The sequence below is a fragment of the Etheostoma cragini genome, chromosome 1 (assembly GCF_013103735.1).
Source record: "Etheostoma cragini isolate CJK2018 chromosome 1, CSU_Ecrag_1.0, whole genome shotgun sequence".
Taxonomy (NCBI): domain Eukaryota; kingdom Metazoa; phylum Chordata; class Actinopteri; order Perciformes; family Percidae; genus Etheostoma; species Etheostoma cragini.
This window is the reverse complement of record NC_048407.1, coordinates 10,530,835-10,553,108: the sequence shown is the minus strand read 5'-3', so window position 1 is coordinate 10,553,108 and position 22,274 is coordinate 10,530,835. Positions and strand designations below refer to the sequence as shown.

Genomic DNA, 22,274 nt, shown 5'->3' with positions numbered 1-22,274 from the left:
CTCACTCAATTTTCCTCCCTTTGATCGAAACCACATTCAGCTTATTTAATTTAAAGATGTATCACTAGCACTATCGGGTTCTGCTGGGTCTGAAAAGCTGCCCACTTTTTCTGTCGTGCATGTGAAATAATGCAAACACCTAATCTTCAAAGTAGCTTGTGTTCAGTCGCGCTACGGGCATGCTGAGTACAGATCGCCCACACATCCCCAGCACTGCTTGTTGGTTCACATGCAGGAACTGAAAAGGAAAAAAGTCCCTGCCTCATCAACATTCCCAAAGCACAGTCCCTGCTATTGAGTGGCTCCTCCCCCTCCCCCTCCCCCTCTGTTTTTGATTTTTGCTCCAGCCCTGGGCTGTGTCAGATTCACCCCTGTTCTCTCTATTGCAACCCCCTTTTTTTCTGATACCAAGCATCCAGCCAGTCACCCCTTGACTCTGTTTCCAAGCAAACTGGGAGAGAGTAAGTGCAAGACAGGGTGTTGGGGCAGGGGGGAGATAGACAAGGCTACTTCTGTTAGTGACACAAACATGGCTCGGGGCCAACACCAGTACTATGTTTGTGCTCCCACATTCTCTGCCTCCCACGGAGTGATTGACCCTCCCCCTCGCCCTGTCTCCTTTCCTTTCCCCGTCCAAGTCTGTCCTTTGCCTGCACTCACTCTCTCAAAGCTGCTATTTTGGCTGAGAGAGGTAGTGGTTTGGCCTGATGGGGCTGTTTTCTTTTTTCTACTCTATCTGGCTCAGTGGGGTGGAAGCTGGTGGGAGCTTTTGAGTGGTTTTAAAGGTGGTATGGTGGAGGAGGGGTGGGGTTATAGTGTTGAAGGGGTGTGTGTGTGTGTGTGTGTGTGTGTCTCTGCAGGTGTAGCACACAGGATGTTATGGCCATCAGAGCTGTTGAGCCGAGTAGGGTTTCCAGAAGATAACCCAATTCCCTTTCTTTGAAGACTGTTTTTTTTTTTTTATTATCTCAAACAACACATAGTCATGGTAAAAAAAAAATCATATGATAGAAGGTGAAGAGATTTTGAGAACAACAACTATGAAGTGGCCCTCAGTTGTCTGTAATATGTTTTTTTAAGGAGGCGTTTCTCTGAAACCTCCATTGCATTACATTTGGCAGACTACATTAAACAACACAAAGATGTGTGATCATTTTACATCATTTCATCGTACAAGCCTATAACAACCCACTGGCTAGTTGGAAAATTAAAGGGACCCAGATGCTGCTTACTTCAGAACTGCACTGCCATTCTGCCGTTTTTCCCTAAGAGACCTATGAAAGCAGACTTCTGTCATTGTCTTGTAACTGAGCAAATGAGAACCAAATGAGGAAATCAAGCAAATCCAGGCAGAGTACCAGGGAAGAGCAACAAACAGAGGCCCCAAAGACGTAGCAGAGGCATCCTGATTAGCAGTGAAGTTGAGCAGTCCCCCACTTCTCTGCATGACAAGTCTCATACAGAGCTGTTTAGGCATGCACTGTGTGTGTGTGCGTTTCATTTAGCATGCCAACCAACAGCTGCTTCATCACCTCCGCCTTTCGGCCTTGTGGGAGTAAATGAACAACAGGCTCCCAGTAATTGTCTGTGCCTCACCCGGCTCACTGAGTGCCAAAGAAAGAAACGGATGAAGAGGAAGCAAACGACAACTAACAAACTGCAATTAAATAAGCAGCACCTTTGGTCAGAGCTGACAACTATCTTGTCTGATGAGGCCAAATAAATTTCTCATCCTGTGTAATTTGAGGATAGACGTAGCAGTCAGTCAAATGTGGATACTGGCTAGACTAAGTGTATATGTGGATTGCTGAAATAACTTTCATAAACAGTTAATTTGATGTGTTTAGTCCTGTGTAGGAGAATAAATGGATAATATGAGGTGAGTGAAAGTGAGCTTCTTTCATTCAGTCAGTCTGGGGTTGAGTGAAGCGTAGACAGTGGGTGGGGTCGGGGCAGAACCGTGGTATTTTAAGGGCCAACAAATCCCCTCGGCGCAGACAAGGCAGTGGCAGCTCCCAGGGTCGTGTCAGCAGAGAGATGGGCCAACCCCTCCCAGGCTTAGCATGCTGATACCTCCAAATGTCATCTGTAAAATGCTGGAGAAGTTTATTGCTCTTGAAACACAGCCCAGAACGCCTTTGCTCCTGCTCCAGGGCAGAGGGAACACAGAGGGGGCCCCTTTGGCCAAACACTGCATCAATGCCAGTGCACCCCCATCTCACAAACCCTGACCCACCATTACACAGCAGGCTATTCCCCAAGCAGGTCCCACAGCTTCTTAAGCTCCCTAATAGATAAATAATACAGGCTATTTGTGGTAAATGTTTGGGTCATGGATTATTATTTATGCAACACACATTACATCATTGTCACATTGCAAGCATTGGCTTTAGTGCGGGAGTTAAAACTGTTTGGTCTCCGACTAGAAGAAGGGTCAGTGCGTAGCGGATATTCCTGTATAAACATCTGAGTTTTTTTTCTCTCCCTTTGCTCTATTTCTCCAACCCTGTCAGACAGTTGAGAAGAGGAATACTGTATTAAAGGAGTACTTGGTTGTGTAGCTCACTAGCCAGCTATGCTTGCTTGCTCTTTTGAAGACCACCTGTCAGCGGCCTCATTGAAATGTTTTTACAAAGGCGAGCGGTGGCTGCTCTCTGTGAACTCACTATAGAAACTGTCCTTGAAATAAGAGTGAGCATTCTCGGGAAGCCCTCTGCCAGGCAAATGAGCAAGAAGAAGATATAGTGGGAAATCAATCACACACTTTTGTTAACAGTAGAGGATATTCTGAAAAGGAAGGAACAAAGTAAAACCCCTTTTTCTTTCTCTGGCCAACACTCTGTAGGTTGTTATTTGCCAGTTGCTTAGCCACGTTTACTTTCCAACCTACCAAGCCAATCTTTACCCTCATACGTGTTCACTACGCAAGAGTGGAAGTGGCCAATTTCCATGGAGGAAAAATGAACACTCCCATGTTGTAAATAATTCACCAGTGTTCTTAAATATGGGAACTTAGAGATATATGGGAGATATCAATATCTCACCTATCTTATCTGTTGAGGGAGGAGACGTGTTAATAAAAAATTTGGTCCCCTAGTGGAATTACCAAGATGGCGCCTGGTGAACTCAAATCTCTTAAGAAAGACTTGGTTCCCGTTCATATTGGCTCAAAACTGCAAGCACTTAAATGGTCTTAAAACATAGATCATATGCCTGGAGGAATTGGAAGCTTCGCCAGTGGTTGTCATAAGATATCATGTTTGCTACATGCACGTCAACAAGAGCTTGAGTAATGTGCCTTTGGCAGAGCTGTCTCTTAATATGAGCAACATCTCCTATAAGGAAAAACACCAGAGGGTTTGTTTTGACAGAGAGATTATAGATTTACCCAGATGACATTTAAGGAAACTGCTCTTTGCCTCACTGCAAATTATTTACAGTAATACATTCATGTGAAGTTGGTAGAGATGTTACATAGCTGCTGTGTTGTGGTCTATTCCCACTGTAAGGGTAAATGTACAGATTTTTCTTTTTGACACGGGAGAAACTGCTGCATGCTGCTGATAATTCTGCGACGATGTGGACAGCATACTAATGCTCCTTTCCTTTGCCTCTCAGTGGTATGAGAGAATTGACCTTCTCACAGGCTGTTATTCTTGTCAGTGAGAGTGACTTTGCACTTTTACCTCTCATGAACCGGAATGCAGCCTGAACGTTCCAGACAGTGCTCCCTTGAATGCTCTAAGATTTAAAAGACAACCATTAACCATACTGCAGTTTCATTTCCTTGCCAGTGGTAAACCTTTTAGAGCTGCAAAGATTAATCAATATCAACTTTTAAATGAATCAACTATTTTAATAATCAGTTAGTCGGTCTGAGTCATTTGAGTCATCTTTTGGGAAACACTGATCCACATTTTTCACCATTTTCTGACATTTTATAGATCAAACAACTAATTGATTAATTGAAAATTCAAAGATTAATCAACTATGAAAGTAATTGTTAGGCCCTAAAACCTTTACTCTATTGCGAAGATGTAGACTTTTTATGGTATGTGTATCACTGTTTGATTTCTTGTCTTTTTCTTTGTAATACTTTTTGTTGAAAAGGGCCATAAGGTGTAGTTATTTTTACAATTAACTCTTGAAATAATAAACACTTTCAAATGGTGTTTCATTTTACTTCTGTACTTAAAATTTCCTCACACATTTTTTTTTAGGAACAAGCCAAAACACTGACCATGTGAATGGGTGATCTTACAGTTATTAATTACAGTACAGTAATTACAGGGATCTACAGATAATGAGAATAAATATGAAACAATATTTTAATCATACCCTCTAAACTAAAAAACAAATCCAGCTTTGAATTCAAATCAAACACTATTACTAAGCAACTATAATATATTGTATTATCTATTCATCTGCCAATTATATTCTAGATGAATTAATTAATTGTTTTCCAAAAAAATAAAAAACACGATCGCAAGTTCTCACTTCTGCCCTCACTACACACAGATTAAGGGTTAAAGACAACAATTGGTGTTTGAAAGTATAGTTGTTAAACTGCAAAAACAACAAATTTGTGATCGGGATTACAAAGCAGAAAAAGATGAGATGCCAAGAGTTAGACCGAAAGTATTACAGAAATGAACAGTAACAGTAACGTGGAAACTTGATTTACAAAAGTATCTACAAACGTTCAAGTGAGTTAACTTGGTCCTCATGCAACATTAAGTCATCTTAAGGTCTACTACTCAGGTATGAATCTAGGAAGCATATACAGGGAGTTCACAAGATTCAAACGAATTATTAGCAAATATAGCAAAAATTTGCCTAACAGTAATTAACAATCACTTAGAATGTTGAATTAGCAATATTTTAGCCACAGACGGCTAGTATAACAGCTAGCTTGGTTAGCAGTTAACTGATGCCTAGAACAAATAAACTAAGAAATACATATAAATTAAATAAAGAATGAATTACAAAACAGCTATAACAGTAGATTACCTACATGCAATGCTGCATCTAGATCTTTAGGGAGTAGAGAAAGGATTCCTGTCAGTATTTGCTTTTTCCAGATCTGATAAAGTAGGTATGTAACACTGTCAGTTAAATTGCAATGGAACTCGAGCCAGTAGTAGTTGCTATAGCAACATAATGTTCAACTGAAACCAACTGCTGGTGTAAAACCATTTGTTTTGTACATCCAACAGTTTAAACCCCCAATATATTTAGTTAAATATCATATGAAACAAAACAGAAAATCCATTTGAGAAACCGGAACTGGCAGAATTTTAAATCAAAATAGTTGCTGATTAATCTTGTGTTGCTCAACTAAATTGTTAATGGACAAATCATTTTATCTCTACAATGTAACTTTCACTTGAACTTGCAAATGAATATAATAATAATAAAATACTACAAGCACTACATTTAGCTATATCACCAGCATCTCTATTGCTAAAAGTGACTCATAACATTTTGTCCTAAATTCCTGTCTGCCCAGGATTTGAGATAAGGTCAGGTTTAGGACTTTGTATTCTGACACTGGCATAACCGGACAAGCTTGGCTACATTTTATGCACCACGAGTGCAGAAACACTCTTAAAATGGGCTGTTGGGAACATGCTCAGACAGTTGAATGCTCAAACGCTTCATTTATCAATGTTATAGTTATTGCTCATGGCAGCACCCGGCTATCTTTTATCTTCTCTCCGTAATGAATACTGACACTATTTTTCTCATTGTTCTCACATTGTCGTCTACATGCAACCTTGATATGAGTGGTGCTTTAGTGCAGAGAAAATGGGGATATGAAAAGAGCTGTTTTCCAGCAGCATACAAAGTAACACCTGTCAATAATTACTTCAGTGTCTGCATGTGTACAAGAGGTGTTAATTGCAAGTGCTGGTAATTGTTCACACAAGTATTTTCTTTAATCATGACTTGCCTTGTTTTAATAAGACACATTTACAAGACAAATAGAAACCTTTACTTTGATATATGCGAGAACAGTCAAACCCATTCATTACACAGAAGTGATATTTCATTTTCAAAGATAACAAAGGCATTTTGACGAGGTCAGTCAGTGAAAATGCCATTAACCCCACTGAATTCCTGTTGAGTTAAAGCAGAGCAGAGGTCAGCCAGTGAACTCCTGATCCTCACCAGCAGCACAGGACCTGATATTCTGGCCCCACTAAAATGTGTTGGCGGTGGGGGGGGGGGGGGGGGGGGGGGGGGGGGGGGGGGGGGGGGGGGGGGGGGGGGGGGGGGGGGGGGGGGGGTCACCGATGCAACAGACAAACCTACTCCTGACTTAATTTGTTCCTTGTTCAAATAATTCTCCGAGTGCACGGTGGAGTTTGGTGCATAAGGAGGGCTGCCATTTGTTGTTTGACAGTATTGAAAAGAAATGACTTGTAAAATTACAGGCCAATTCCTCTCAGTAATGTGGGCTTCACTCAGCTGTCATGAGTGACCCTAATAAAGCTGACACAAAGGGGGTGGGTGAGGGGGAACTGGGATTGCTCCAAATCAGTCTGTTTCTTCCCCAGAAACCAATGTAATGAGTAAAGAGGGAGATCATGGCTCACACAAACACTGAAATGTAACCTCCTTGTGTGTGAACAAATAATCATGCATGGAAAGTCGTCTCAGTTTCTTGTGTAATTTGCTTTCTGCCACAGGGAAATTAGTATGAGTTGTTTTGTCAAGGGCTTTCCATGTTTAGACAGTCTTAGTGTTGACATCTTTGTCACGACAGTTTGGAAATTATTCCAAGGATGAAAGTGTGCGGATAAATGGCTTTCAGCATTGAAACTTAATCTTAATCTTTTTTTGCATACCCTTGAGCGGAGTTCTTTGAAATTGCCAAGAAATTCCATGAATTAACATCCCTCTGGTCAAGGGACTTTATTAAGTAGTCGAGTGAAAGGAATGTGTTGTAAGTTATGTGAAATACCACAGTGTGATTCTAAACTAGATTCTCCATTGAAACAGCCTGATGGATGTGCAACCAACATATCGATTCATTGTTTAATAATGTATTATCGTCACAATGATTTAAGAAGTAAAAAAATAATGAGTACCATATGAAGAGTCGAGTAGAATTGACAGTATGGCAATAATTATGTAAAAATTGTTTTCTGCTATTATTTCTTCTAGTTTAGAACAATCCAGGTGTTTTCTTTTTTTTGTGGTTTGGAAATGTGATGTCAGCATTGAAAACTCCTTACTCTTAAGCCAGAGATGATAAACTTCCCGTTTCTGTAAACTATACAGCATATAAGCTGTGAAAGCCTTGAACAGCATACATTTAGCTGGCCTTCCTAAAACAAATTAATTAAACATGAAGTGCTGCAACATTTAGAGTCAGAAACTATTTCTTGGTTGTTGTTTTAGCACCATTCCCATTTGAGATAAGAAGCATACCCATTTCTTTGAATATGCTTGAGATGTCCCACATAACATTGAAGGAACTACTTCATTAGCATTCACAGAATGTATTGCAGAGGCAGAGCTCTGAGGTGACCCAGAAGCCAAGAACCACTCTGACTGGATTACAGAGCTATTTGGTTTCAACATGGGAGGGAGGCCAGAAGGACACCACACAAAAAAACATGTGCATAGAGTCTAGAAAAAGGCATTAAAAAAAAAAGAAAAGTAAAGAAATGAATGTGAAAATGAGCTGTTGGCCTCAAATGTTTTCTGTAGCCTATTTGTCAGTGATAGTAGATGTGATTTCCATTGCTGCCCTTTCCTTGTGCTGGTACATTTCCAGCGTGGTTTATCCAAAAATACAGTGGTTACATTTCATACAGCGCTTAATGATTAAGAGCCGTTTTACAGTCGACTCATCCAAGCGTGCGTGCGCACGCCAATGTGACGTCAAATGACGTAGATCTCGCTGGCACAACACTGTATTTTTTTTCAGGAGACTCAGAGTGACTGCATATCTCTCTTGTAAACTTTCTGGTTTAAGATGAGTTAATTTATGGCGAATGAAAAGCTCGATTCGACGAAGTAGGTCATTGAATCAAATCGAAACATTGACAGCAATGCTGCTGCCAGCTCTGCCGTTGTTTACCTTTACCTTTTAGCTACGGCGCTCTCATGACGTCTTATTTGCGCACGCCAGCTTGACTGAGTCTACTGTGTAATGGCCTTAAGGTGTGAACTTATATGCCATATGCCACTAATAACACAAAGTATGTCTGGCCAGTCATTCAACAACTTATTTTGAGTTAAATGCTAAATAAGTCTGATGGCCATTTGATTACTGGACATCTTCTCATCACGTTCACATTTACAAAATTTTAGCAACCAAACAGTGGAGGCTGTTTTTTCACCGGCAGACACCTGAGAGTTGTAGTTGAGGGGAAATACAGGGAACTTCCTAAGGAAAAACCCAATACAAAGATTTATGTTCCAACAGGACAGTGATCTGTATCAAGCAGCCAAATGGTATGGCAAGGTAAATATTGTCATCTGAAAGCAGATAAGGGTATTTCCCAAGATGTTTAACTATGTCTTTAAGAAACTTTGATTAGCACTGGCACCCTAAACATTAAGATTCCATCCATGTCTATTCGTTGTCACAGCGACTGAAAGCCAGGAGTCTAATTTAAAATCATTAAGACTTTTAACAACTCATGATATAATTTCTAAACCCCCTCGCCAGAGAAAGCAGGGAAGACCCCCCGGCACATCATGAAAGACGACTTATTCATTTGCTCTGCCTTGATTTACATCCTGCCACAACCAGCTGCCAGAGCCATTTTGTGTTTGGAGGGCTAAAGGGGGCGGGCTGTTGAAAGTGTTTTAGAAAAGGTCTGCGTTCTTTTAATGTGACAGAAGTCTGAACTCGAGAACCTCTCCTCAGCGACATTTGCAGTTGAATCTAGCCCTGACCTCATGTACTAATGTTTTCAGGCCATAGAGTGAAGGAAGAGACTTGTGGCCAAGTGTCAGCAGGTTCCTGTAAACATATATAAATGCCTTATACACTCGCTGCTTTATGCCACAGGCAGCAAGAGAAAAATGAGGTCTGAACTGTGACTTGTGTGTGGGAGGGAAAAAGATTGTAAGCTGGGGATGGTTATACCATTGAAAAGAGGAGGTGAGGGTGAAGGAGAGAGGGAAAGTGGGGTGAGCAAGAGCAGTTTCCTAAGCTAATAAAATGTTCGGAGGGACGGAAGCTGCCAGCCAGCATTCCTGTGCCATTAGATAAGTTGGCTCACTGCAGCCTCCAGTTTCTCTGCAGTGCTGAACTTGCAAGCTGAGGTCACCACCAGGGAGTGAGGGGGGATGTTGGGGGCAATAAATTCAGATTTTTTTTGTGCACGGTTGTTGCTCCTAGTCCTCCTGAAGCTGTTTGGTTGATGATTTACTTTTGAATCTACGTGCATTAATTGCAAATTATTATTTGTCGGCTTCTAACATGCTGTCCACTCCACTGTGCTACAATTTTTGCACTAACGTGAGTTTACTGCAGTTAAATGTGTAAAAACACGTACATACATTTTAATGACAAGCTGTTGCCAGACAAACAGTATTTGGTTTCTTGAGGAGAAACCTACATAGACTCATGTGATCTTCTGGAACAAATTTTAGATTTTGAATGGGAGGTCAGGTATCGCACTGCTGGTCGGATTGTGTGCTACCAAATTCTCACGAGCCAAATGGCAACGCAGAAGCCTACAAGTGTGACAGATTGCGGCAATACCAGTGAAGTCAAGGAGCTTCTCTTGTACACTCAGTTACAGGCTGTCAGACTGAACCGTTCTTATTGAATCTGTTTAACCCAGGAGCTTGTTTGTTTTTTAAGAAGCTGTAGTAGTAGATCCATATTCTCCCCAAAGTAGTACATTTCTGGGCTGCAAAGGGAGATGGAGGACTGCAAAAACAAAAGTTGCCTCCAAATGAATCTCCTTCAGGGAAATCTTCTTCACTGTGAGATAGCTTGTTCAAATGGAAAGGGTGTTCAGCGAGTATTTCCCAATAACCTTGGTGTGATCATACTTAGTGAGACCTTCCGCCAGTATCTTATACAGGCTCTACAATACTGACTGCAGTCAAGTGTGTTTGAGTCAATTAGAAGATACCAGTCTGTCTCGGCACAAGGCATTACTGTGTGAAGACTAAAAAGATTCTTTGACTTGTATAACTGTCTTGCACCCTTCAGCAAAGATTACCGCATTGATGTAGCACCAACAATGCACTTTTTGCTCACATAGTACAGGCAGTATATAATATATTAATCTCACTGAAAAACAAACTCCTATCTTTTTTGTATTATTGTCATAGTTAACCCAAAGTAATGGCTTCTGTTTTCTTATCTTACAGGCATGCTGGTGGTTAATGTTACTTGGAGAAACAAGACATACGTGGGCACGTTGTTGGACTGTACACGGCATGACTGGGCTCCCCCGAGGTAGGAAGCGCTTCTCTGTTTGGTTTTTATTTTAACTGGCAAAAGCAGGGGGGCATAGTGCTATTTAAATATGCATCATCTAATCTGCACTTGTTCTATTAATGTTACATCGTTGTCTGGTGTTGTTTAAACTAAAGCTACACACACTGCTTTTGCATTGTGTCTGCACTTAAGAATTTACTGTCACACATGGTAGTTGTAAATGTCATTGTAGAAAAAAAACTGGTTCCATCAGTCGTGGGTTGCCATCTCTTTATCCACGCTGCACTTGGTCTCTTAACCTTTTCATATTCTGTGTGATATGAATCTGCTGTAGTAGCATCAGCTCAAGCATATACGGCATCTTGCGCTTACATGCTTGCGCAGCTGGACCTTTCGTGTACGTTTTAGCCTTTATCCGGAGTCTGGAGGAAACGGATTCATTGCCAAATGGCTGACGCCCTAGGCGGAAGAAGTGTAAATGGAAAGCTACTCTAACAAGCCAGTCTGCAGAATCCAATCATTGGACTAACTGCTTTTTCTCAACAATGTATAACATTCACTATCACAAAGACTGCAGTTTCTGAGATCATAATTTGGGTGGTAGCTTAAGGTGTTTGTAATTTCTTGCCTTTATTTTGCAAAATACGCAGGTTGTCTAAAATGCATTGGCATGCTCTTGTTTTGATTTAGAGCACCCGCAGCAAATCTAAATGTTAATATAAATCTATATTTGTAATGCATGGTTAAGTGCAATAGAAAAAAAAAATCTAGATTAAAGCAGCACTAATAAAAACCGAGGAGGGGCAGTATAACACTAATGTATCACAGTGTATCACAATAATGTACACTAAGTGAAGTTTGCACAGTAAGTGAGGTTTGCTGAGTTGTATTTGCACCAAAATAGTCTTACAGTTTGCTGCACGGCTACATTAGGGACGCACCATGAATAATTCAGAAAGCTTTCAACAGACTGAATATAAACTTGGGCTTGTAATGAGTCTAAATTCCTTTACCACTGCCAGACTACGGATGTATTCACATCCCCTGCTGGGGTTGAAATTGTTTGGAGAGGCTTGTAGAGGAAGGAGTGAGTCATACCAGGCCGGTGTCTCTCTTTGTCACAGATTTCCAACCTTCAGTGCTGTGCAGAAAGATAATTAGATTACTGCTATGGAGAGATAAGGCCAAACTGCTATTTTAAGTATTTGAATGACTCTATCATAAAATTAATATGGACTCTATGTTTTGATTACAAAGCAGCTAGAATGTTTACTGCTGTCTTTTCAAATGATGTATAGATGCTTTTGAGTTGTCATGTGGCTTTGGTTCTACCTCTTTCACACCAATGAACAGGGTTGGACAAGGTGTATCTGACTCTTGTTTAACCCTTCTTTGTCAATTCCAACCAAGCCAGTCAACACGAGTTGATCCCTGTTGATGACATTTTAGATATGACCAGGGTCACAACCCGGGAGCAATGCATACCAATTAACTTAGGTTTTGGAAAGAAGAGGGGGTGGGGGGGGGGGATTACTTGTCATATTCAGTGGACAGCAAAGTTGTTACATACTCCAGTCCAGCTGTACTAGTGTTTTGTAGACTACTTGAATTTCTCATTTTACTGTATATATTAAAACATCACAATAAACACATTTAATTTCGACATAAAAAAATACTGGAATGGTTTAACTTGTAATGGGATTACTTAATTTAAACATAACCTTTCAAAATCAAAACACAACCCTAGACTTGATAGGTTTGGAGGGTTTAATTCTACAGTAGCAATGTTTGGTATCCAAACACAAAAAATGTGTCATTGATGTCACATGTAACGTTATAGACATATTCAATAATATTTCTACTGCCGGACTGTAGTTGTAACATTCAGACAGCAGCATAAATATTAGCAATAATGTCTCCAAAAGTGTAGCTATGAAGGCCTTTCAAGAGCATTACAGTTTCCAAAAGGAACTTTTTTTATTTTTTTACCTTGGCAGTTTTTTCTTTTGTGTGGTTGTCTAGAAACAAATGAAGATAACCACTTTTTACATAGTAGCTGTGAATAACATTTGACCCTTCTCGATACAATTGTATATAATAAAAGATCACTTTTTATACACAGGTGTACCCTCCACTACACTTAAACAGTTCAGTGCACCAATGACTATGTAGGTGTGATATTAAAGGAGTAAAGAAAATACAAATTTTACTTTTGTCTTTGTATTATTAAGATACGTTTACAGACAACTTGTTTTGAAATCAATTATCACACATTTTAAACAGGTTTTTTGCCTCTACTGCAGGTTTTGTGAATCCCCTACAAGCGATCTAGAGATGAGAAATGGCCGTGGTCGAGGCAAGCGAATGAGACCGAATAGCAACACCCCTATCACCGAGAACAGTAACTCCTCAGACAACAAGGGCACCAACAACAACAAGACGCGTGCTGCCTCTAACAGCAAGGGCCGAAGAGGCAGCCATACGCCATCAGAGCGCCGTACCCCCCCTAACAACAACACAGAAGATATCAAAGCCAGTCCCTCTTCAGCTGGAAAACGCAAGACCAAACCAGCCTCAGACATGGAACCTAATTCCAGCTCCGAGGACACCAAAGGCAACAAACGTATGCGTACAAATTCCAACAGTGGAGGGGTGGGACCAACAGGTCTCCCTATTCCTTCTATTAAGACTGAGCCACTTCCACCTCCCCTCGATCGCAGCTGCCCCTCTCCAGTTCTTATTGACTGCCCACACCCCAACTGCAACAAAAAGTACAAGCACATCAATGGTCTCAAGTACCACCAAGCCCGCGCTCACAATGATGATGACATTAAGTTGGAAATAGATGGAGAGAGTGAATATGGAGAGGAATCAACTCTCCACCCTGAACCAGGGAACTGTAACGGAGCTTCTATCTCTCAGAAAGGATGTATGTCTCCAGCACGTTCAGTTACTCCAAAAGGCAGGAACTTTGATGCACAAAGTCCTTCACCATCTCCTGGCAAGTTTGGTTCAAAGCAGAGTAAAAAGAAGATTGCTGAGGCAGATCCGGAGGTGGGCGGTACTCCGACAGACGGATGTGAAGATGGGCCTTGCCTTACTGATGAGGCCAGTAATGATGGCATAGATGATAAGAGAGGATCAGACAAGTCTAAAAAGGCTGGCACAAAGGCTGATAAAATGCCCCAGAAAAACATGAAGTCACCACGATCCGTTGGCCCTGGCTCGACAGCATCCCAGCAGATGTACCCTTTTCCTCCTGGAAACCCGAATTCTTCCCCGGGGCTTACCCCAATGATACAAGGGATTCCCAAGAGTCCCCAAATGAAGGGCACACAGCCTAAACCCCCTGTCATTGGGGATTCTGCCTCAAGCAGCTCCAAAGACAAGAAAAAGAAAGACAAGAAGAAAAAAGATGGTGGGAAGGAGGCTGACAGCCCGAAGCCTCCGGGAAAGGCAGGGAAACAGGAGGACGGAAAGCTGACATACTCTGAACCTTTGGATCAAGGCAATAAGGGGGAAGGACTCCTCAATGGTTCCTCAGATCCTCATCAGAGTCGTTTGGCCAGTATTAAGGCTGAGGCTGACAAAATTTACAGCTTTTCTGACAATGCCCCTAGCCCATCCATTGGTGTAGCCAGTCGGATAGACGGCAGTGGGATGCCACAGCCCCTTACCCCACTTCACGTGGTAAACCAGAATGGTGCGGACAACTCTTCAGTCAAAACTAATAGCCCAGCATATTCAGACATTTCAGATGCTGGTGAGGATGGTGAAGGAAAAATAGAAGGTGTGAAAGTCAGGACAGAGGAGCAAGGCGTCAGGGAAAGTGTCAAAAAGGCGCTCTTTCCAAACCCAACACCCAACAAAGATTCCCCGTTCTATCCTGGCTATGAGGCGTATTACTCGCCCAATTACGTAAACCCCAGTCCTGGTGGGCCCATTCCAGGAACACCAGGGGCTGAAGGTCAGATTAAGATCAAAAGGGAAGAGGATCAGGACCAAGGTGAGGAAAAAGTCAAGGTTGAAGTTCATGAAGACCGCAAACCTGACAGCATTGCTCTTGGCCAGCAGCTGCAGCTGCAGCAGCAACAGCAACAGCAGCAACAACAACAGCAACAACAACAACAGCAACAACAACAACAGCAACAACAACAGCAGCAGCAACAGCAGCAGCAGCAACAGCAGCAGCAGCAACAGCAGCAGCAGCAACAACAGCAACAGCAACAACAGCAACAACAACAACAGCAACAACAACAGCAACAACAACATCAGCAGCAGCAACAACAACAACAACAACTTCAACAACAGCAGCCCTCAGTCATCCAACAGCGATCCAACATGTACATGCAACCTCTTTACTACAACCAGTATGCTTACGTCCCCCCATATGCATACCATCCTGATCAAGCCTACCATAACCACTTGATGAACACCAACCCAGCCTACCGGCAACAGTACGAGGAGCGGCAGCGACAGATGGCTGAACAGCATCGTGCTGAGAAGAAGTCAGACATAGCCCTAAAAGAACGAGAAGCCTCCATGAAGGAAGAGTGGAAACAAAAGAGTCCGATGCCACCAAGCCTCTCCAAAGCCCCAAGTCAGTCAGACCTTCGAAAGACGCCGCAGCCCCCAAGCAAATCCAGGGACTCACCCTCTGAGCCCTCCTCCAAATCCTTGGGAAGCATAAAGGGGGAGGACTCAAAGTCCCAGCAAGCTGAGGGGCTAAAGATGAAACTGACTGAAGGGGGCCACCATGGAAAGGAAGAGTCCAAGCAAGCCCTGGAGTCCAGAGGTCAAGCAGGGATGGAGCAGGCCATGTGGTACAGACAGGTAAGGACCAATCTAGAACAACAGTGTTAGTTATGTCAATATGTAGATGCTGATTTGTACTGACCTTATCTCCCATGTCCAGCAGTACCCCGAGAGCCAGAAGCCCCAAGCAGAAGACGAACACCAGCAACAGCAACCTCGATGGAAAGATGAAAGGGACAGAGAACGGGAACGGGATCGTAAATTAAAGGATGACAGGCCCAGGCCCAAGGACAGTCAAAGTGGGCCCAAGGAGGACTGCAAAGAGGGTAGTGATCCCAGAATCACTTCTGAGGACCACCGGGCAATGAGCAAAGACTCTCGTTCTAATCCACACATGCAGTTCTCATCACCACTAGCACAGCACCAAGGCTACATGCCCTACATGCATGGTTATCCCTATGGACAAGGCTATGACCCCAACCACCCTGGCTACAGGAGCATGCCCACAGTCATGATGCCAAATTATCCAGGTATGACATAGATAGATTAACTCCAAATATTTGTAAATATTAATCATTCCTAAATTGTTTTGTTTTATGTTTGATTTGGTGATGTTCGTACTTTAAGGTCAGCCAGTTTTTAATCTTCTTTTGGCTAGGGAGTTTAATCATTCATCATCAACACATGCCAGACTGAAATGAGCATGAATTTAGCCCAAAGAATATAGTGAATGTGTTATAGCTCTGTCTTCCTTAATAATACCATTCAAATTGCATTTTTTCTTTTTTTTAAATATTCAAATAATATTTGAATATTATTTGCTCAAATGCAGCCTGTTATTAATATGTACTACAGGACTCAGGCGTATGCATTATCAATACCACTATACGCATGTGGATGTTGTTACACATTCTGTCCACTAGAGGGACTTCCAACATCAATCTGACGTTGAAGGGGATCTACGTCACAGCGCATCGCATTTCCGACACCCAGCTTTCTGTTTAGATTATTTGCCACCACGAACACAGCGACAAACACATCATGTTAGAAACCACAGCTGAAACGATGTCATAAACGAAGTAACCATAGTGTAAGCCACGACGCTAACTGGATTGATAACTAAGCCTAACAGTGCTGCCACTACTGTTTTCGTGTTTTATAAGCAACCTGTTTACTGCAGAATGTCACGTCATGAGAAGGTAATACAGGAAGTTGTTGCTAGCTCTGACAGCTGTACGGCGCTAATATTAACTTTAGCTGTGTCTTTGAAGGTCCCAGCTAAGCTAACGTTACTATAACTCGCGATGCAGTTAGGAACCCAGAGCGACCTAGCTAACTATTGAGAACATAAACATTTTGGTTCTGTGGCTGTCGATTTTAAAGTCATGTTAAAACTGTTTTTCCGTCCTTCCGATTTCCTGCCGCAGCCTGTCACCCCCCCCGTACTAACGTTACTCGGTACGTAACGTTGCCTCACAATGCCTTGTGTTTATCACTCCCGCAATTATTGGTCATCAGGCATGAGAAGAGGAAGATTAGCTAACGTTAGCCAACCTATTTATTTAAAAAAATTACATATTGTGAGACAAATAAATGCTTAGGTTTTGATCTCACCAACATGCCTTGTGATTCACCACCAGATGCAGAGGCAACCATACTATTGATAGTTTATATAGAGGTAAATGCTGAAGCCAGTTTCTGTAAATCAAATAACAACACCCCATTGGGCTCAATGTGGTCAACCACAATATTTATAGTGTTGTTCAAGATTAAAATGATCCCATGTAGAGCAAATATGATGGTACTATTCTGTTAAACAGTCAGTACCTGGATACAACTTTATTAAGTAGATTCTGTGACATTTTACCCATAAGTCAAAATGGACTGGTTGGTGACCAGAAATCAATTGTGTTGACTATTCAGCTTGATTGATGTAAGCATTAATGAAGAGTAGTCAATCATCAATTGTCACACTTTTATTCCCCACGAACCTAATTGTGAACCATCAATATTCTTCATCACTCTTAGGTCCGTACCTTCCTGGAGGCTACCCGTTTTCTCCATATGGCAATAAAATGGGCGGAGCTGAGGAAGGCGGCGACAAATCTCGCGCCAGCCCTACTGTCACCAAAACGGCAGCAGACTCCAAAGCCCTGGATATCTTGCATCAGCACGCCAGCCAGTACAAGAGCAAATCCCCCACAGTGGGTGACAAGCCACCTCATGAGAGGGAAAGGGAGCAGGACAGAGGAGCTGGTGGAGACAGAGATCGAGAAAGGGAGCGGGAAAGAGAAAGAGACATGGACCGACCCCGCTCCTCACCCTCCCAGCGCATCATGCCCTCGCACCACCACCTGGGATACCCCCTGCTCTCAGGGCAATACGACCTGTCCTTCGCCACAGGTCAGTCTGTCCTTCTATCTTGCTGTTTTATAATAGATTAACCACACTAAATGTTATATACAGAACATACTTAATAAGATACTACACATGCAAAGTATATTAATGCCTGTTACCCAAATAAAATAAAGGCCCACAATTCAGAGTATTTACTGTACGTACAGTAGATGCAGACTGTTAAATTTTGGCAGATGACCAATCAGCAATCTAAATTCAGAATCTACATAGGAAATCTCACTGATAGCCATACATTTTCCAACTCGCCATAGGTCTCTCCTCATCAGCTATTGTTGCCAGCCAACAAGCAGCAACCCCCTCCCTCTACCCACCACCGCGGAGGTGAGAACGGTAAGAACCCCTTAGGCGGAGAGACACTCAAAAGACTGATAGTAAAACAAAACACAACCCTACTGAGACGCTAACTGATAGCAGTGTTTGTGATCCCGACAAATGCAGGTGGCAGACACTGTGCTTCACATGCAACTCTATTTAGCTAGTATAATTAGGTTATGAGTACTGGCACAGATGATGAAACAGTTTGTTTCATTGTCCTGGTTTATTTCATTTGAAGTGGAAAAAAACACCCTGCTCTCTATTCTTTCCTTAAAACATTTATGTTGCAGACTCAGAGGCAGCAACCTGTAAAAAAAAACAAAAAACAAATCCTTGCCAAATAAAGCCCTAAACACTCTGCTGCAATCTAGTACAATATGCAGTGCAGCATTTAGCCCCTCAGCTCATCCATTCTAAGTAGGTCCTCTGAGGACAAATGGATCATGGTGTTGATAATAGAGACTTGGAACCAGCCCTCTAAGACACTGAACTAGAGCAGCCTGCACTGCTCTCTAGTGGCGGTTCTGTGGAATGACACCAAGAGTCATTTTATAAATAAATGTATGGCGTTGATTCAACTTTATGGTCATGCAGCTTGTGGTGCTTTTGAATTGTATTGCAATCAACAAAGAGATGATTCTATTATTTAGCCGACCTACATTGATATGAATGGGGAGGACAAAATAATAGAAACACCTGTCAGTATAGTGCAAAAATTATTAGAAAGCACCACAAAGGACTTCCCCCGAAATAATCATAAAGTTGGATCAATACAATATAACCTTCATAAAGGTAGGATGTGTTTGTAGGATTGTTGTATTAGACTGCATTAGCTTCAGTTAGATGTACCTAATAAAACTGGCAACTGTGTGTAGGCTGCATGTCTGACAAATTAAAGTAAATAGCCCCCGGTGGATAAAGTATCCATACATTTAATTAGAAATACCACAGCAAATACTGAATTACTAGTAAAAGTACTCTTACAGTACATTAGGTACGGTAGTATTATCAGTAAAATGTATTTTAAGTATCAACAGTAAAAGTACTCATTTTGCATAATGGCCCCTTCCAAAGAGCTACATTACTGTATTATATTATTGTATTACTATATTAAGTATGCATTAATGTGTAAACAGAGTTTTTATATTGTGGTTGGTCAGTGTTTAAATACAGTTGTGTGAATAAGAAAGCGTCTTTTTTAAGAAGATCGTATATTTTGTTGGTAAAATCTTAATAGATAAATTTTCTAGTAATTATGGTTCGTAAATAAAAGTAATGGAGTAATAAGTACAGTTATTCCCTCTGAAATGTAGTGAAGCAGAAGAATGAAGTAGCCTAAAATGTACAAGAACTCCTGTCACTGCGCTGCCTGCCTCAGAGAAGACTCCCAGTGTAAAAGGCTTTTACAGCCTGTTGTTTTTTTCTGTATTTTCTGTAAATAATAGAGTCATCTGGTAATAAACAAGTCCTTCCTTTGTTTCTCTCGCAGGGAAACCTGACCGTCACACCTCAACCCTGCAAAGATTCATGTGACTGGCTCACGTGAGAAGAAAGTCTCCCGGGTGTTACCTTTTAGACATCAGTTGAATGGTGTTTCGATCTATATTTTTAGTTCTGTCTGCCACGAGGCTAGGCAGATTGTCGTTTTGTTTTCGTCCTCCCCTCTTAAATGACCCCAGATTTGTCCAAACCGTGGACTGTAACAGAACTGATAATAACCCAGGTTCAAAGCCATCACTCTGCCTCACCATGCAGAGGAAACACCAACCCGCTGAGTATCTAGTCTTTGCACTGTCAACACATACAATGCAAAAAGAGACTATTGGACTGCCAGAACAGCTTTTTTGTTCTTTGTTGTTTTTCTTTCTTTGACTGCATTGTTTTTTGTCACACGCAGAAAGAAATTGGCAGGGGATTTTTGTGATGAGTTGGGTGGCTGATGGGAAAGGGGAGTCCAACTAAATTAAAGACTGAAAAGAAAAAGTGAATCATATTGAAATGATTTCAACTCTGTCTTTGGCTTATTGTATGCCGTGAAACAACAGTACATCCTTAACTTGACAAATGTTTGGCTATATTTTGTGGGGGGGGGAGGGAATATGGCATCAGCTGCTTCTTCAGAGACTTGAGAGCCTGAGACGGAAGATCTTTGTTTTCCATCATCATTGTCTATATCCATCCCTTTTGAACCCTCAGTTCTTGTTTCAGGGATGATGATGTCGTCGTGTTTTTTGCGAAGGGACCGCACACACCTCAATGGAGAATAAACACTATTCATGTTTTCTTTTCTCAGTAGTACTTCACCTGTATTCCATATCATTGTGTTCATCCTTGAATGTGTCTGTTGCTGGTATGAGTCCTGTTTTTCTCACAGTGAAAGCGTCACATCGGTCGTTGCACTCAAACGGTGAAGCCACATTAGCAAGCGGTCAATTCACTGCATTTGGCCACTTGTTGGGGTTCTAGGCTTTTACTGTTAGGTTGTGCTTCATCCAGCTCGTTGCATCTGATTTTTTTTTTCTTTTCTTTTTTTTCTGTCAACAATGTGAAATTTCACTCGACTTGTGTATTCTTCTGCTGTAATATAGACTTTTTGCCTACTTTTTTGTGCATAAATGTTTATATTTATCCCCGCATGCAACTGTAAAACTGTTAAAAAGCTTTCAGCCTTCACAGCGTTAAACATTATGTGCTCGGATCATTTTCTAGACATCTTGCTGTGCTGCTTTTTTCCCCCTGCTTTGGTTGTCTTGCTGCACTTCTTTCTATTTTTTTTAATCATCAAGCTAGGTTCACATAATCCCAACATGCAGTGTGCTATTAGACTGGATCCAGACCTCCAAATCACTGTCCACATCTCAGAACTTTTTCAGTGATTCAACTCTTAACTTAAGTCTTATCAGGCTATTGTTCATTGTCGAAAAGGCAGAAACTTCTCTGGTGCTTCGCTTGCTTGTGTGGCTTCACGAATTAGTCTGATACCTCGGGCCCCGGCTTTCTCTGTCCAGCCTGCCTGTGCAGTTAGGTCATGACCCAAGAAAAAAAATCTTTCAGCTGCTAACAGAACAGACATGAGCCAATCAGATGCAGACAATGAACTGAAATGGAAAAAACCAACAAGGGAGAGCTCTTGGAAAAACTTGGAGAAAAAGCTAACATGGTGAAAACAAATAAAATGAGACCTTGATCACGCACATATCGCAGAAGTAAGACGGCTCAAAGTTGAGCTGAGAAGAAGCATGTTGCTCTAGGCTTACCTCTGGATTTTGAACTGGTGGAACCACTCTGTAAATTCACTTTAAATCTACAGAAACCGCGACAGTCACCATGGTTCTGTTCTACCAGAGGACCATCGTGGCTTTAAATTACAGTTCTCTTGTGTCTCAGGGGTTGTAAGTGAAATTCTATCCAGATGCTCTTTGCATCGATTTGAGTGGACTTCTGTCTATGGGGGGGGGGGGGGGAAGAAGCACATTCTCTGCTCTGAGCTGGATGTTCTGTTGTAGTGGTTTCATTCATAAATGACAAATTGGCTCAGGAGAGGGACTTGTTAAAGGATTACCGCCACACCGTGCTGTTGTGGGTTGTGAACGGTCGTTCCTCTGATGCATTATAACCAGAGTAGAATATTGACCATGTCATTCAATTTGTATTGATTCTGGTTTTTACACTTTTAATGTTCCCATTGTTGTTGATTTTTGTTCTCATTAAATACTGTACGTGATCAAGTCCACCAGTTAATCTCACGTCTAACACGCTCTGAAGTTGGATGTTAGCTGTTTGTTGAGACACTGCTCATGATTGTTAAACTGCAGCAATTCATTTCGAGGTTCACGGACATTCCCAGTAAATAAGTTGCCAGTTGTCCCACGGAAGTTTGCAAGATGGTTCGTCTTTTGACTTTTTGTGCATTTTGAAGAAGAATGGCTGACTTGAAAAAGCTGAATGTGGTGGTGTTTGATTTGTACTTAATCTGTAAGGGTAATCTAGGCAGCTTTGATGTTGTCATTAAAGTCCGTGGGTTTTAGTACCAGCAGACTGAATACAGTACATATAGTTTTATCAGACAATGGTTGTGACAAGTGCATTTGTTCTCTCTCTGAGAGTAGTAATGTTATCTCAGTAGTAAGCAAAGCCCAGTGAAAATCATATATGATGAAATGTATGAAAAGGCAGAAAAGTAAGGTTTGCTATCAACATATTGGAAAGTGCTTGGCTCTTGTATTTCGCAAGACTGTATTTGTTTCATGGTGAAGAGTATATTTATTGGCCAGCAGTTGTCTCAATTGGTGCCTAGTTGAACATTCTTCTGTGAAAACGCAGAGACACTTGCTCGTTCCTTTTCCTGACCCACCTGCTGTCACAC

General features: G+C 41.7%; 1 protein-coding gene across 4 annotated transcripts in view; it reads left to right on the top strand.

The window, feature by feature from the left end:
• LOC117949929 (zinc finger protein 609-like) overlaps positions 1-22,274 on the top strand; it is a 79,995-nt gene that overhangs the window by 57,468 nt on the left and 253 nt on the right. For 2 of the 4 annotated variants that reach the window (XM_034880540.1, XM_034880533.1), the window contains exons 4-9: positions 10,351-10,438; positions 12,724-15,253; positions 15,336-15,705; positions 17,204-17,578; positions 17,845-17,923; positions 19,398-22,274. The exon at positions 19,398-22,274 is cut by the window's right edge and continues 253 nt beyond it. In XM_034880540.1, coding sequence (XP_034736431.1) covers positions 10,351-10,438; positions 12,724-15,253; positions 15,336-15,705; positions 17,204-17,578; positions 17,845-17,918 — 3,437 coding nt within the window. In that variant the 3' untranslated portion in view covers positions 17,919-17,923; positions 19,398-22,274. The remainder of the gene's footprint in view (positions 1-10,350; positions 10,439-12,723; positions 15,254-15,335; positions 15,706-17,203; positions 17,579-17,844; positions 17,924-19,397) is intronic. The other 2 variants (XM_034880541.1, XM_034880549.1) reach the window with 2 other exon arrangements.